Source organism: Pelobates fuscus, chromosome 1 (assembly GCF_036172605.1).
Source record: "Pelobates fuscus isolate aPelFus1 chromosome 1, aPelFus1.pri, whole genome shotgun sequence".
Lineage (NCBI taxonomy): Eukaryota > Metazoa > Chordata > Amphibia > Anura > Pelobatidae > Pelobates > Pelobates fuscus.
The window spans coordinates 241,526,162-241,541,114 of NC_086317.1; the positions used below are offsets into that span (position 1 = coordinate 241,526,162).

Here is a 14,953-nt window from a genome sequence, read left to right on the forward strand (position 1 = left end):
GAACATAAAATTTTCCGTTCGCGAACGGCGAACGCGAATTTCCGCAAATGTTCGCGAACGGGCGAACCGCCATAGACTTCAATAGGCAGGCAAATTTTAAAACCCACAGGGACTCTTTCTGGCCACAATAGTGATGGAAAAGTTGTTTCAAGGGGACTAACACCTGGACTGTGGCCTACCGGAGGGGGATCCATGGCAAAACTCCCATGGAAACTTACATAGTTGATGCAGAGTCTGGTTTTAATCCATAAAGGGCATAAATCACCTAACATTCCTAAATTGTTTGGAATAACATGCTTTAAAACATCAGGTATGATGTTGTATCGATCAGGTAGTGTAAGGGTTACGCCCGCTTCACAGTGACAGACCAAACTCCCCGTTTAATGCACCGCAAACAACCGCAAACAGTCCATTTGCACAACCGCAAACTCCCCATTTGCACAAGGTTGGATACCAAGCTAGCCATGTCCCGTTCCTTGTCCTCACTGATGTCATTGAATGTTTCTTCCTCCACCCAGCCACGTACAACACCAAGGGTCCCCGAAAGGTGACAACAAGCCCCCTGGGACGCCTGCTGTGTTTGGTCTTCCACCTCCTCAAAGCCACCTTCCTCCTTTGACTCCTCTTCTTCAGACTCCTCTCTCTGTGTTGCCTCTCTCTGCGTTATTATGAGGTGTGTTAAGTAGTACTATTCCTATCAGTTTAATCCCTGTTGGGACGTGTATATGGCATCGATTTTAGGAACCGGGAGATGGAAAAACATGCTTGGTTGGTCCTCCTACTTCAAAGTTGGGGTACTGCGCGTGTAATCTAATGTGCCACCAGATAGGAGTGGTGTGTTAAGTAGTACTATTCTTAGCAGTTTGATCCCTGTTACGTCCCCCTCATCAGGCCTTTTTTAGTCGAATGTATCGCCCACTGTCAGTCCCTTCGGGATCCATCCCTCATTCATCTTAATAAAGGTGAGGTAATCTAGACATTTTTGACCTAGGCGACTTCTCTTCTCAGTGACAATACCTCCTGCTGCACTGAAGGTCCTTTCTGACAGGACACTTGAAGCGGGGCAGGCCAGAAGTTCTATTGCAAATTGGGATAGCTCAGGCCACAGGTCAAGCCTGCACACCCAGTAGTCAAGGGGTTCATTGCTCCTCAGAGTGTCGATATCTGCAGTTAAGGCGAGGTAGTCTGCTACCTGTCGGTCGAGTCGTTCTCTGAGGGTGGACCCCGAAGGGCTGTGGCGATGCGTAGGACTTAAAAAGCTCTGCATGTCCTCCATCAACAACACGTCTGTAAAGCGTCCTGTCCTTGCTGGCGTGGTCGTGGGAGCATGGGCGTAGGAACCGGGGGGGATGGAGGGGGACGCATCCCCCCCAGCAAATCATGCGGGGGGGACAGGTTATGGGGAAATCCCCCCCCAGCTCCGCCGGCCCCCCTCATGCTGCAGGGGGGCGAGCGCTCTGTAGAGAGCCTCAGACGGCTGCAGCTTTGCCCAGGCTGGTGCGTCCATGAGGGCGCACCGCCCGGGCGCAGCATGAGGAGAGGGGCTGACAGGAGGGAAGCGCTCAGCGCTCCTTCCTGTCACTCCCTCACTGTAGCGTGGCCGAGCCCTGTATGGTCCGCGGGTACAGGGAGCATCTGTCTCCTGTACCCGGCCGGACTAACAGGAAGTGCACACTGAGTGTGCACTTTCTTTTAGTCCGGCCGGGTACAGGAAACAAAAGCTCCCTGTACCCGCGGACCATACAGGGCTCGGCCACGCTACAACAGAGGTAGGGGTGGGGGGAGGAAGAGAGTAGGGTGGGAGTGGGGGGGGAGAAAAAAGAGAGTGACGAGGGAGGGGGGGAGAAAAAAAGAGAGTGACGAGGGAGGGGGGGAGAAAAAAAGAGAGTGACGAGGGAGGGGGGAAGAAAAAAAGAGTGACGAGGGAGGGGGAGAAAAAAGAGTGACGAGGGAGGGAGGGGGAGAAAAAAGAGAGTGGCCAGAAGTTCTATCGCAAATTGGGATAGCTCAGGCCACAGGTCAAGCCTGCACACCCAGTAGTCATGGGGTTCATCGCTCCTCAGAGTGTCGATATCTGCAGTTAAGGCGAGTACCTGTTCGAGTCGTTCTCTGAGAGTGGACCCCGAAGGGCTGTGGCGATACGTAGGACTTAGAAAGCTCCGCATGTCCTCCATCAACATGTCTGTAAAGCGTCCTGTCCTTGCTGGCGTGGTCGTGGGAAGAGGAGGATTACTTTCACCTCTTCCCCTGTTAGATTCCTGTTGTGCTGTGACATCACCCTTATACGCTGTGTAAAGCATACTTTTTAATTTATTTTGGAACTGCTGCATCCTTTCCGACTTGCGGTAATTCGGTAACATTTCAGGCACTTTCTGCTTATACCGGGGGTCTAGTAGCGTGGACACCCAGTACAGGTCGTTCTCCTTCAGCCTTTTTATACGAGGGTCCCTCAACAGGCACGACAGCATGAAAGACCCCATTTGCACAAGGTTGGATGCCGAGCTACTCATGTCCCGTTCCTCGTCCTCAGTGATCTCACTGAAGGTATGTTCTTCCCCCCAGCCACGTACAACACCACGGGTACCAGATAGGTGACAACGAGCACCCCGGGATGCCTGTTGTGGTTGGTCTTCCTCCTCCTCCTCAAAGCCACATTCCTCCTCACAATCCTCTTCCAGCATTGCCACAGGTCCAGCAAGCGATGCTGATAAGGCTGTTTCTGGTGGTGATGGTGACCACAACTCTTCCTCTTCACGCTCATCTACGGCCTGATCCAGCACTCTTCGCAGGGCACGCTCCAGGAAGAAAACAAATGGTATGATGTCACTGATGGTGCCTTCGGTGCGACTGACTAGGTTTGTCACCTCCTCAAAAGGACGCATGAGCCTACAGGCATTGCGCATGAGCGTCCAGTAACGTGGCAAAAAGATTCCCAGCTCTGCAGAGGCTGTCCTAGCACCCTGGTCCTACAAATAGTTGTTAACGGCTTTTTCTTGTTGAAGCAGGCGGTCGAACATTAGGAGTGTTGAATTCCAACGTGTCGGGCTGTCGCAAATCAAGCGCCTCACTGGCATGTTGTTTCGCCGCTGGATATCTGAAAAGTGCGCCATGGCCGTGTAGGAACGCCTGAAATGGCCACACACCTTCCTGGCCTTCTTCAGGACGTCCTGTAAGCCTGGGTATTTATGCACAAAGCGTTGTACGATCAGATTACACACATGTGCCATGCACGGCACATGTGTCAACTTGCCCAAATTCAATGCCGCCAACAAATTTCTTCCGTTGTCACAAACCACTTTGCCGATCTCCAGTTGGTGCGGAGTAAGCCACTGATCCACCTGTGCGTTCAGGGCGGACAGGAGTGCTGGTCCGGTGTGACTATCTGCTTTCAGGCAAGTCAACCCCAAGACGGCGTGACACCGCCGTATCCGGGATGTGGAATAATACCTGGGGAGCTGGGGGGGTGCCGTTGATGTGGAGCAAGACGCAGCAGCAGAAGAGGACTCAGGAGGAGGTTATGGAAGAGGATGGAGTAGGAGGAGTAGAGGAGGTGGCAGCAGGCCTGCCTGCAAGTCGTGGCGGTGTCACCAACTCCTCTGCAGAGCACGCATTCCATGCTTGGCAGCCGTCAGCAGGTTTACCCAATGCGCAGTGTAGGTGATATACCTGCCCTGACCATGCTTTGCAGACCAGGTATCAGTGGTCAGATGGACCCTTGCCCCAACACTGTGTGCCAGACATGCCATTACTTCCTTTTGCACAATCGAGTACAGGTTGGGGATTGCCTTTTGTGCAAAGAAATTTCGTCCGGGTACCTTCCACTGCGGTGTCCCAATAGCTAAAAATTTTTGAACGCCTCAGACTCCACCAGCTTGTATGGTAAAAGCTGGTGGGCTGAGAGTTCAGACAAGCCAGCTGTCAGATGCCGGGCAAGGGGGTGACTTTGTGACATTGGATTCTTACGCTCAAACATGTCCGACCTTGACAGACACCTGACTGTGGGCAGATGAGCAGGAACTGCTCAAGGCGAGAGACGGAGTGGCGGATGGTTGAGAGGGGGCAAGGAGGAAGGCAGTGGTTGACGTGGCTGAAGATGCTGGACCAGGAGGAGGATGGCGGCTTTGAGTTTGTGTGCTGCTTGTACTCATGTGTTGATCCCATAGGTGTTTGTGATGTGCGATCATGTGCCTTCGCAAAGCAGTTGTACCTAGGTGGGTGTTGGACTTCCCACGACTCAGTTTCTTTTGGCACAGGTTGCAAATGGCATTGCTGTTGTCAGAGGCAGACACACACAAAAAATGCCACACTGCTGAGCTCTGCAATGACGGCATTCTGGTGGTGGCAACAGCATGCGTTGATTGGGGCTTGCTGTCTGGCTGACCCTGGGTGCCGATGCATGCTGTCTGACTGTGCCACTAGCTCCTTGCGATGACCTCCCCCTGCTTCCAACTCGTCTCCTCCTCCTCTCTGTCTCCCCATCTGAACTTTCCCCCTGTTCTTCTTCTCTTCTAGCGGGCACCCACGTGACATCCACGGACGCATCGTCATCATCAACCGCTTCACTTGTATCTGACAACTCAGCAAAGGAAGCAGCAGCGGGTACAACATCATCATCATCACACCGTAAGTCCATGTGTGTAATGCTGCCTGACTGAGACATATCCCTGTTATCTACATCCTCTGGCAATAATGGTTGCGAATCACTCATTTCTTCCAACTGATGTGTAAATAACTCCTCTGACATACCAAGTGAAGCGGCTGTGGTGCTAGTGTTGGTGGTGGCGGCAGCTGGAGGAGGATGGTGCGTCGAGATTCCGAGCGAAAGCTGTAGAAGATTGGGTGTCCTGTGTTAGCCAGTCAACTATGTCCTCAGAACTTTTCAAGTTCAGGGTACGTGGCCTCTGAACACTGTGCATTATTCTAGGGCCAAAGGGAATCACAGCACCACGACCAGGACGGCCCCTGCGGGGTGGCCTGCCTCTGCCTGTCATTTTTTTTTCGATTAGTGGTACTATGCGTGCAAGCTACTGTGACAACAGATATGAGTGGCACTGTGCACTGGCAGAAGTTGGCAGAGTAGACGCTGTAGGCCTGACACACACGCTTGCAGACAACTAACTGCTATTCAATCTATTACAGTCAAAATTGTATTTTTTTTTTTTAATGTACACTACTGTTACACCAGATATGAGTTGCACTGGTGTGACACTGTGCCCTGGCAGGCCCTGAAATGCACACGTGTGAAGGAAACTGACTGCTATTATATTACAGTCCAAAAAGTTTTTTTTTTTTTAAATGCAAGCTATTGTGACACCAGATATGAGTGGTGGCACTGGGCAAGTGGGCACAGTATACGCTGTGAGCCTGACACACACGCTGGCAGGCAGGCAACTGCAATTAGATTACCCAGGGGAAAAAAAAAAAGCAGACTGATGTTCTAGCCCTAAAGAGGGCTTTTTGGGGTGCTGTCCTTACAGCAGAGATCAGATGAGTCCTTCAGGACTGTAGTGGACACTGAATACACTAGCCTAGCTATCGATTTCCCTATTAAATCAGCAGCAGCTACACTGTCCCTCCTCTCACTAAGAATGCAGCTTCCGAATGAATCTAAAATGGATGCTGTCCAGGAGGTGGGAGGGTCTGGGAGGGAGGGTCTGCTGCTGATTGGCTGGAATGTGTCTGCTGACTGTGAGGTACAGGGTCAAAGTTTACTCAATGATGATGAATAGGGGGCGGACCGAACATCGCATATGTTCGCCCGCCGTGGCAAACGTGAACAAGCTATGTTCGCCAGGAACTATTCGCCAGCGAACTATTCGGGACATCTCTATTCCCCAGCTCCAAGGGAGCCCGGCGCTGAAAAAAGGTAAGTGACTGATGGGGTTTTAACCCCTTCAGCCCAGCGGGAGTGGGGCCCTGAGGGTGGAGGGGTACCTAATGATCCTATAGTGCCAGGAAAATGAGTTTGTTTTACTGGCACTATAGTGCTCCCTGCCTCCGATGGTAACTGGGCCACATTACAAGCAGTTCAGGGCTGCAGGTTGGACGTGCCTGCCCTAAATGATCTCTATACCATGCTGTTCAGGTTCCTATAGTAACCTATAGGGTCTAATGCTTTTTTATGCTGTCACACAGTGATAAATCATTTAAATAAGTAATTCATAATTATTTGCACTGAACTCCTAGACCTAGATATGTCAGCATTTGGACAATCCATATTCCCTCTAGCAAACCCTACAGGAGGTAATCTAAAAATCTATTTGTATAATTGCTAATATATGCAAAGTGCCCTAGAAAAGGGTGTAAGCACAGTTAAATAAATGCATACATTTGATCATTTCCTGAACAGCTTACTGCCAGTAGCCTATTCTCCTCTGTACCTAGAGCAAGAGATCACAAGGCCCGCTCAAAAGCGCTTATTTTTCAAAAGGATGTTGGGGGGGGGGGGGGTTGTCTCAAACTTCTCACCTCTTTTCTTATGTATCTGTTCTTTTTTTTTTCTTTTGAAATTCCAACACAGTCAAATGATATACTGAGACAAAGTAAGGAATATATATATATATATATATATATATATATATATATATATATATATATATATATATCCTACGCCTGCAACTTCTAGACACTGGACGAAGCTACCGCCGTGTAGAAGTGTCAATCGGGGAATTGGCTCTGTCTATGTAGGATCTCGCAGGATCATCCATTGATCTCAATGCTGTCAGCAGTTATGTCGGCTCCAGGCGCTGAAATGCTAGGATCTGAAGAGGATATGCTGGAGACAGATGGCCGCACCCATGAGAGACAGGTTTAAGTAAGTAGAACTCACATTTATCTGCGCCCTCTGGCCACTAGAGCCCTAGACTGGGGTTCTTTGGGAATCATGCAAAGTCCCCAGGCAGTGACAGTGTTGCTTTAAAAAGCCTTATTCTGGCTTATGCTGCAAACAGTGGAGAGTGGAAAATAGTAAAAAGGGAAGCCCCTCTCAGCTGGAGGGGGGGGGGGGGGAAGATCAGATAGGGGCCAGAAACAGTAGAAAAGGAGATGAAGAACAGATTAAGAAAATATTGATAAGATAGTGGAGGCACAAGACAGAGTGAACAGAAGTACAAAGACAACAGACAGAATAGATAAAGAGAAATTAAGTAGTAATAGAATAGACGGCACCCTGCCTCCAACTCACACACTGGTGTGAGGTTGTAGATGGGGGAAAATGGTTAATTCACAATACATTAGTAAGTTATAGTGTTATAAATGCAAGTCTTGACAAAGGCAAATGATAGTGTCGAAACTTTGTCTTTTTCTCTGAACTTCAAAAAAAAAAAAAGACTGGCTGTTAATAAGAAACCATTGGGTGTGCCCAGTCGTATGTAATTGTCCCAGTTGAATTGATTGGGAGTTTGCCCTGCTGATTTGGAGCAACCCAGTTGGAGTATTCCCCTAGTGAGTGTGTGCACGGCCTCTTGCATTCTGGAACTAATATCTCTATCTTAAAAAATGCTGCACATACAGATTACTTGCATAATGCCCACTTAATGAAGAAATGGTCACGGTGGTTGCAGTACCGTTTTAAGGTGTAGCTGTCATGTCTGACCATTTGATACCTGTTTGCTTATGTAAATGTGTAAATTGAGGATAATTGGATTAAATGGTAAACATGACTCTCTGATACCCATTGCAATTATTTACTTCTTTTTTTTTCCATTTTAAATCCACTTAAGTAAATACTGGTCAAATTGATATGCAGATCTGTGTAATAATGTATGGGAAAGCTTATCTTCAAAGACAGTGATTTTGTGTGTGTTTTGTTTTTTTGTTTTTACCCTTTGATTTGAAAGTGTTACAGGATAAGCTGCAGTGAAAACTTTGCATGTAAGTCAGTTTTTTTTCAGCAGAATTGTATCTATAAACAAAATGTTATAGAAGTTGTCTTTGCCAAATATAGAAATAAGTGTTTATTTACACAGCTGGAAGAGGGGTCAATAGGGCATTAAGCATAGAAAAATATAACATGTTTACTTTATGAAAAACACTTTTAGTTTTTTTTTTTATATCAAACTATAAACTTTTTCAAATTAAAGTTAAAGCACCCTAGTTAATACAGCTTACTGCAGTGGTTATGGTGCTAGGGATTAAATGGATTCTATACTGTAAGGAATACAAAGTTGTTTTCCTTACACTATCGTTCCCTCTCCCCTGCACCCCTTCCCCCCAGCTGCACAGAAAGGGTTAAAAAAATAAAGTAAAATGTAACACTTCCAGATTCCAGCACCGATCTCATTTGATGCTGGGTCAGTGCTTTACCATCTCTGACGGTGAGGGGGCTAATGCTTCAATGCTTTCCTATGGGGATTTAAATGAAGCTGTATGTCCTCATGCAGAGTATGAGGATGTCCAGCGTCAGTTAGGCAACCATAAGTCTTTTAAAGACCAGGAAGTGCCTCTAGTGGCTGATTGACAGCCACTAGTGGCAGTCTTGGTACTGCAATGCTATTATTGCAGTTTCTCAAAAACTGAAATGATTTACATTGCAGGACTAAGGGGGATAGGGACACTGCACCAAGATACTTCAATAAACTGAAGTGGTGTGGATGACTATAGTGTCCCTTTTAGGATGCAGTTTTTTTGTAACACCATATTCCATCAGTTTGACAAAAACAAAACAAAAAAAACAGATCCCCCCTCCCCCCCTCCCCCCAAAATAAAATTATCTCCTGTACTCAAAATCCTACACTGGAACTTTAAAATGAGTATGAGTAGTAAGCGACTGTGAGGGCTGGTGTACAAGGCTCTTGGATTGCAGAATTGACACAGGTTCCTACTTTCGTGGCATACACATTTACATTGTGGTATTTGGCTGTGCTAAAAGTATGTGCAACAATACAAATGGTCCAAATTGTGCTTTACCCAGACCCTAGTCCTCTGATCTGCTCACTGTATGTACAGGAGTTTGGACAGATAATAAATAAATAAATAACCCCTTAAGGACGGAGGCAATTGTACAAGTTCTGATTAAAACAAAATCTGGAATTTGACTATATGTATGTATATATCATTTTTTTCAGGAGAAACAGGGCTTTCATTTCCCATCAAATGTTTATATATAAAATATAACTGTATAGGAATAAAAACTGAAAAAGTCTGAGCAATAATTTATTTTATTTTCCCAGTTCTGCATGGCATTTTACTGGTGAATGTAATACTACTGCTAGTTTTTAGCTCACACGTACACACATATATTGTGTTCCGTTATGCCTCACACGTACAACAGTACCCCCCATGTACAAATTTTATGGGGGTTTGGAAAGTTGCAGGGTCAAATATAGGGCTCTGCCCTGTCCAGTTTTTGCACATGGAAATTTGCCAGATTGGTTATGTTGCCTATGAGACCGTATGGAAGCCCAGGAATGAAAATTAAAAATGGGGTAAGTCACTTCTTTTTCAGTAGCCACTTAGTCACAAACCAAAGTTAGCATCTATATTAGTTTTTTGCATTTTTTTACACAAAAACTGAATTTTCACTGATATTATCCTTGGGATACATTTTACTGTTTTAAACACTCATTTATATTCAGTGACGTCTCCAAAGTACAACAGTACTCCCCATGTACAGGTTTTATGGTGTCTTGGAAAGTTACAGGGTTAACTAGGGCGTGCAAATTCCATTCTCAGGACTTTCTTACTGGGTTGTCAGGCAGGTCCCTCAAATTGTAATTAGTAAAATCACATAATTATGTAAAAAGATTACCTAAATAAACAGATTTCTCTCTTTAAATATATCTATTTAAAGTCTACGTGTATATTTATGTAATATATATATATATATATATATATATAAATATATATTTGTTTAATTTTAAAATTGTTTTTATTTAAAAAAAAAATAATTACAAGTGTATACGAATTTTTTTTTTATACGAATATATATATATATATATATCTTAAAGTACAGTAAGAATTAAATTGTAAATACATATAGTAGTAATTTCTGCCACTCTTGCCTTTTTGATTGAAAACCTCAATACAATACCAGGGTGCTTCCCAGCACATTAAATATATCCAAAAAGTAAACCAGAGCACTCAATGGTTTTGGAAGTGAAAAAAATGTGTATTCACAGTCGTATATGCAGAGCAACATCTTGATAAAGGCCGGTTTGTCGGACGAAAACGTTGATCTGTATATGCAACTGTGAATACACATTTTTTTTCACTTTCAAAACCATAAAAAAAAAAAAATATATATATATATATATATATATATATATATAATTTCGCTTAAAATGTATTTTTTTTTTTTTACATATATACACACACGCACTTTCATTCTAAGTGTATTTTTATATTAATATATGTATTTATATTAACCCCTTAAGGACACATGACATGTGTGACATGTCATGATCCCCTTTTATTCCAGAAGTTTGGTCCTTAAGGGGTTAATATAAAAATATATTTAGTATGAAATTATATATATAATATCTTTGTGCCATAATAACTTTGACTTGATTTTTCAGCCGTTTAGGGAGACTGCCTGACCTCGCAGGCAAGTATCGACCCGACCCCTCTGTCCAGTGCTCCGTCTCACAGTCAAGATGTAGACCCCTCTTGCCTGTCCTGCTTGCAACTTTGTGAAAGAATAGTGCAGCCAGCAAGCAGGTCTGAAAACTCTGCTACTGCATTTCCTGAACAAACTAGACGGGACACACAGTTTTGAAATTAGCACACAATACTTTTTTTTTTTTGACAAGGAGTAGCCTTTGGTGACTTGTCCTTAAACCTGTACAGGTGAAATACAAGTAAATACAAAGTTGAGATAACCGGTAATAAACAACATACTAATAATGTAAAATATTAATACAATGATTTGGTTATATATATAATTTATTTTATTTTCCCAGTTCTGCATGGATGGGATGTATTGTCCAATAAAAAAGGTATTACAAGATACAAATTGTATCTGTCTTTTTTACAGACACACACACATATATATATTTTTCCCCCTCTATCAGTAACTTTTTCTAGCTTGATCTGTGAACTAAATAGTGGGAAAATATGCCTATCGGTGCACTGCAAAATATATACATTATATCTTTTTGGCAGCACACTGATTGGCTCATTGTCATGTCCTTTTGGCTTGTCCTTTATCCTCATATTTGTCCCTGAACTCTATGGTGGCGAAGCGTTACAAATTTAAGGAAAAGCCATATAGAACTTTCTGCAGTGCATAATTCTAACGCAGGCTATATGAATTCTTTGTATTAATAGTAGTTGCTGTTACTCGGCATTAGACATTTTGATGAATAACATTTTAAAGCAGGACAGTCACTTATGGGGTTCTGGCATTGTGCGAGCATTGTGGCCACACAGGGCGCTATGGCAGCTGTGGGGCCAGGCGGCCAGTAGTGCAGCCGCAAGTAAGGAAGGTGGGGGCAGAGCTAAATTGACAATGGAGCCAAAGGCGGAGCTAAATGCAACCTCCACCCGCTGCTGTTACTGCTGCTTACTGAGGTGAAGCAAGCTCGGCTTCCCCAACTACTAGACACTAGTGACGAGAGAGAGAGAGAGAGAGAGAGAGAGTGTGTGTGTGTGTGTGAGTGTGTGAGTGAGACTGTCTGCCTGTGTGTGTGAGACTATGTGCCTGGGACTGTGTGCACGTGGCTGTATTTGACAGCAAATGTGTATCTCTGTGTGTCTGACGGTGGAACTGTATCTGCATTCACACATGGACCTACATGCATTTTTATTTTATAATCTGAAATATAAAATAACCATCACAAATATCACAAACAGATGCAGACCAGATTCCCAGCACACCGGACCACCACAGATCATCCACCCTGCAAGGTAACAACAGGAAAGGAGGAATTTATATATATATATATATATATATATATATATATTTTTATAATTATTTAATAAAGCCCCCTTTACAAACAATACACCCCTATACAATATACACACACTATATGTGACCAGGAAGGGCGGCTGTGAAGATTTTTCTCACAGGGTGCTTAAAGGCCTAAGACCACTCTGATATGGTTATTGCACTTTTTTCACAGATGACATGTCTGCTTGTATGTAAGGAGATTGTTGAGGTGGGGGTGGAAAAGGAGAAGTATTTTATTAGACCCCTTTCTTCATGCAGCCTGGTCTACTGTTTCTAGTAAAAGGCTGCATAGATCGTCTCATGCATGAACAATGAGATGCAATAGGCATCTACTTTGCATTGTATAAGAATATTCCTGTTTCCATCAGCCACGGATACGTAAGGCTGCTTGGAAATGTAAGGTAATGGTAATATTGCAGCAGGTGAAAGTGAAGGAATATGCCTTTTGACATAATTTATCCTGTACATAAGACAAATTTTATTAAAGGACACGGAGGCTCATATTATGCTTATCTCTTTCTTTATTATACCTCAGCAGCAAAGAGAAGGTATAAACATTCATAGAAAAAAGTTTTAACAGGTTCTCCAAGGGTTAACACAACATTATACCCTTAACCAATAGGAACAGTCCTTCTATCTATAACTACTCATGTGACCTTTCCTTTCCCTCTTTCTTTGCTGCTGCCTCAGCTAAGTACCATCTAACTTTAGCTCTCCTCAGAGCAACTTATTTAGTTTGTTAAAGCTTCTTTTACTGATGTCTTTAATTTTAATGTTATTTTCTATGTTATTTACATGTCTTAATCCTATGTGTGGGATATGTTAATCCTTCTGCTCTGCTACCGACCGGTGCCTATCGGCGCCTGGTGCAGATAGAGGACTTCACTGGGGTTTCCCTCCCCCCTCCGGCGGTTAACCCCCCTCCCACACCTCCCCGGGTAGTTTATTACCCGTTCTACTTCATCCTCCTGCGAATCGCGGCGGCCGTTACCGGCGCGAGCGCTCTGAACCCAGAGACCGCTCGCGCATGCGCAATAACGGTCGCACGACGCGGCGGCCATTTTCCAGCAGTCTGGCTGGTCCTTGCCGCGCTTTTTCTCCGCCCGCCCCCTGTATCTGAGGGCGGACGCTCAGGGATTGGCTATCGGCATTGGCTGGCAGCTTACCAGTGCTCCCTGGCGGCCATTCCGGAGGGAACACTCGGTAAGCTGACAGCCTTTGTTTGTGCCTGAATCCCCTTTGCAAAATAGCAGAGCTCACTGCCCAAGTAGTTACTTCTGCCTTTTCCCTACATAGGGTTTAAAGGGATAGCTCCTTTTTCCACACACCTTTTTACAGTTTGGGGCAAATTCACTGGGTCATCCAGTATACCCTAACATACCTGTTTTTACTAACTCAGCGTCCCAAGAAATTTGTATAACCTGCCTGTAATGCAGCACCTCAGGGACCAAGGGGTTTCCACACCCACTGATATCAGCAAGGACACCATACACGTGTCCCAGTTAACACGTCCATGCTCACCACAGAGAGAGGACATGGCATCCATGGAGCAGTTGAACTCGGAGGAGTTTCACTCGCTTCTGGATGCCACCATGACCAAATCGGTCACCCAAGCCATTTTCACGGCAATGGGGGCGATGTCAGAGAACCTGACACAATCTATTAGTAACGCCATACTGGCGTCTAACAACAACCCCAGCGGCCTCCGCCCCAAGGCCCAAACTGACAAGCCTGGGCCCCTCAGCGGCCGTAAGGCTACGGAGAAGACCCACCATACGGGCAAACACACCTCCAAAACCAGCATGACGGACAGGTCACGCCCTGTCACTACTGAGGACGTGGGGCCCCCACGTAAGAGAGCCACCCGCCGGGCAAAAACGGTGAGGACGTGGAAATGGGCAAAGCCCAGACAGAGACATCCGACTCTGGTTCGGACATAGAGGAGGTAATGAGTGAGTCCGAAGAAATCGGCTCTTTGGAATCAGGGAACTCTTCCCCTGAGCGCAACCTGGCAATCACACCAGCTAAGGGTAAAGGGTCCACGGATGACTCCATCATCCTAGACCCTCAGGGTGAGCCCCTATTTAACCCAGACGACCTCCAACATCCTAGGTCTTCAGACTGGTTCCCAGCTGACCATGTGGCCCAATATATAGCGGCCAGGATCAGGAAGCCCCTGGATAAAACAACCAGGAATAAGTTAAGAGCAGAGTGCCCACGCCCAACGGTCCCCGATATGGCTTGCGCCACACCGGAGGTGGACCCTAAGATTGCCCAGTTCCTGGGTAAAGCAGGCTGGAAAGCCAAAAAAGGGCTGGACTACTCCTTACGCCACTGCCAGGACAAGGTGCTTGACTCCTTGGGCCCCAGCGCAAAAATCTTCGACTTAGTCGAAGCGACACTCTCAGGTGGCGCACCACTAGATCCCTTAGAGATCCGAGAGTGGGCGCAACGCTCTATCTGCCTCATCGGCAACTCCAATGCCGCACTTAGTACTGAGAGGCGGAAAACAATTCTCATGAAAATAGACCCTAAACTGGTCAACATGGCCATAACCGAGCCTGGACCCCAGGCAAAAGGCCTCCTTTTCGGAGACAATTTTGTAAAAGAGCTGGGCAACTACGTGAGCACATTTACAGCCATAGATAAGGCACAAACAAACCTGAAACGGGTGTTCTCCCCAAAGGTTTTTGGAGGGGCTGGCAGGTACAAGGGCCGCCTGTCCAGCCGCCCATCACGGAGCTCCCATCGGGGCTACCGAGGCCCCACTACTCCAAGGTTCCCACAGACGGAGACCAGAACCCCCGCACCTTTCTTCCCGGTCAGGGGCAGATCGTGGCAGCCCAGAGGACACAGGGGTTCCACATACGGCCGACGACCTTATGGTAAGTGCTTTCCCCCCTTCCCTCTCTCGTACCTCACACGTGGGGGGCAGACTTTCCAAATTTATCGGGGCATGGCACAGACTCACGTCCGATGCCTGGATTCTCAACACAGTAACAGGGTACCACATAGAATTCGTAAAGGGCCCAACCCAATCCGCAATGCCAAGGCGGATGGTGTTCA

The 14,953-nt window shown here is 45.9% G+C and overlaps 2 protein-coding genes across 3 annotated transcripts in view; both read left to right on the forward strand.

The window, feature by feature from the left end:
- The window catches only part of FAM229A (family with sequence similarity 229 member A), a 34,109-nt gene extending 23,283 nt beyond the window's left edge, over positions 1–10,826 (forward strand). For both annotated transcript variants that reach the window (XM_063444540.1, XM_063444539.1), the window contains exon 4: positions 10,515–10,826. In XM_063444540.1, the coding sequence (XP_063300610.1) occupies positions 10,515–10,535 (21 nt within the window). In that variant the 3' untranslated portion in view covers positions 10,536–10,826. The remainder of the gene's footprint in view (positions 1–10,514) is intronic.
- Positions 1–14,953, forward strand: part of BSDC1 (BSD domain containing 1) — a 427,812-nt gene that overhangs the window by 80,537 nt on the left and 332,322 nt on the right. The gene's annotated exons all lie outside the window — the stretch shown is intronic.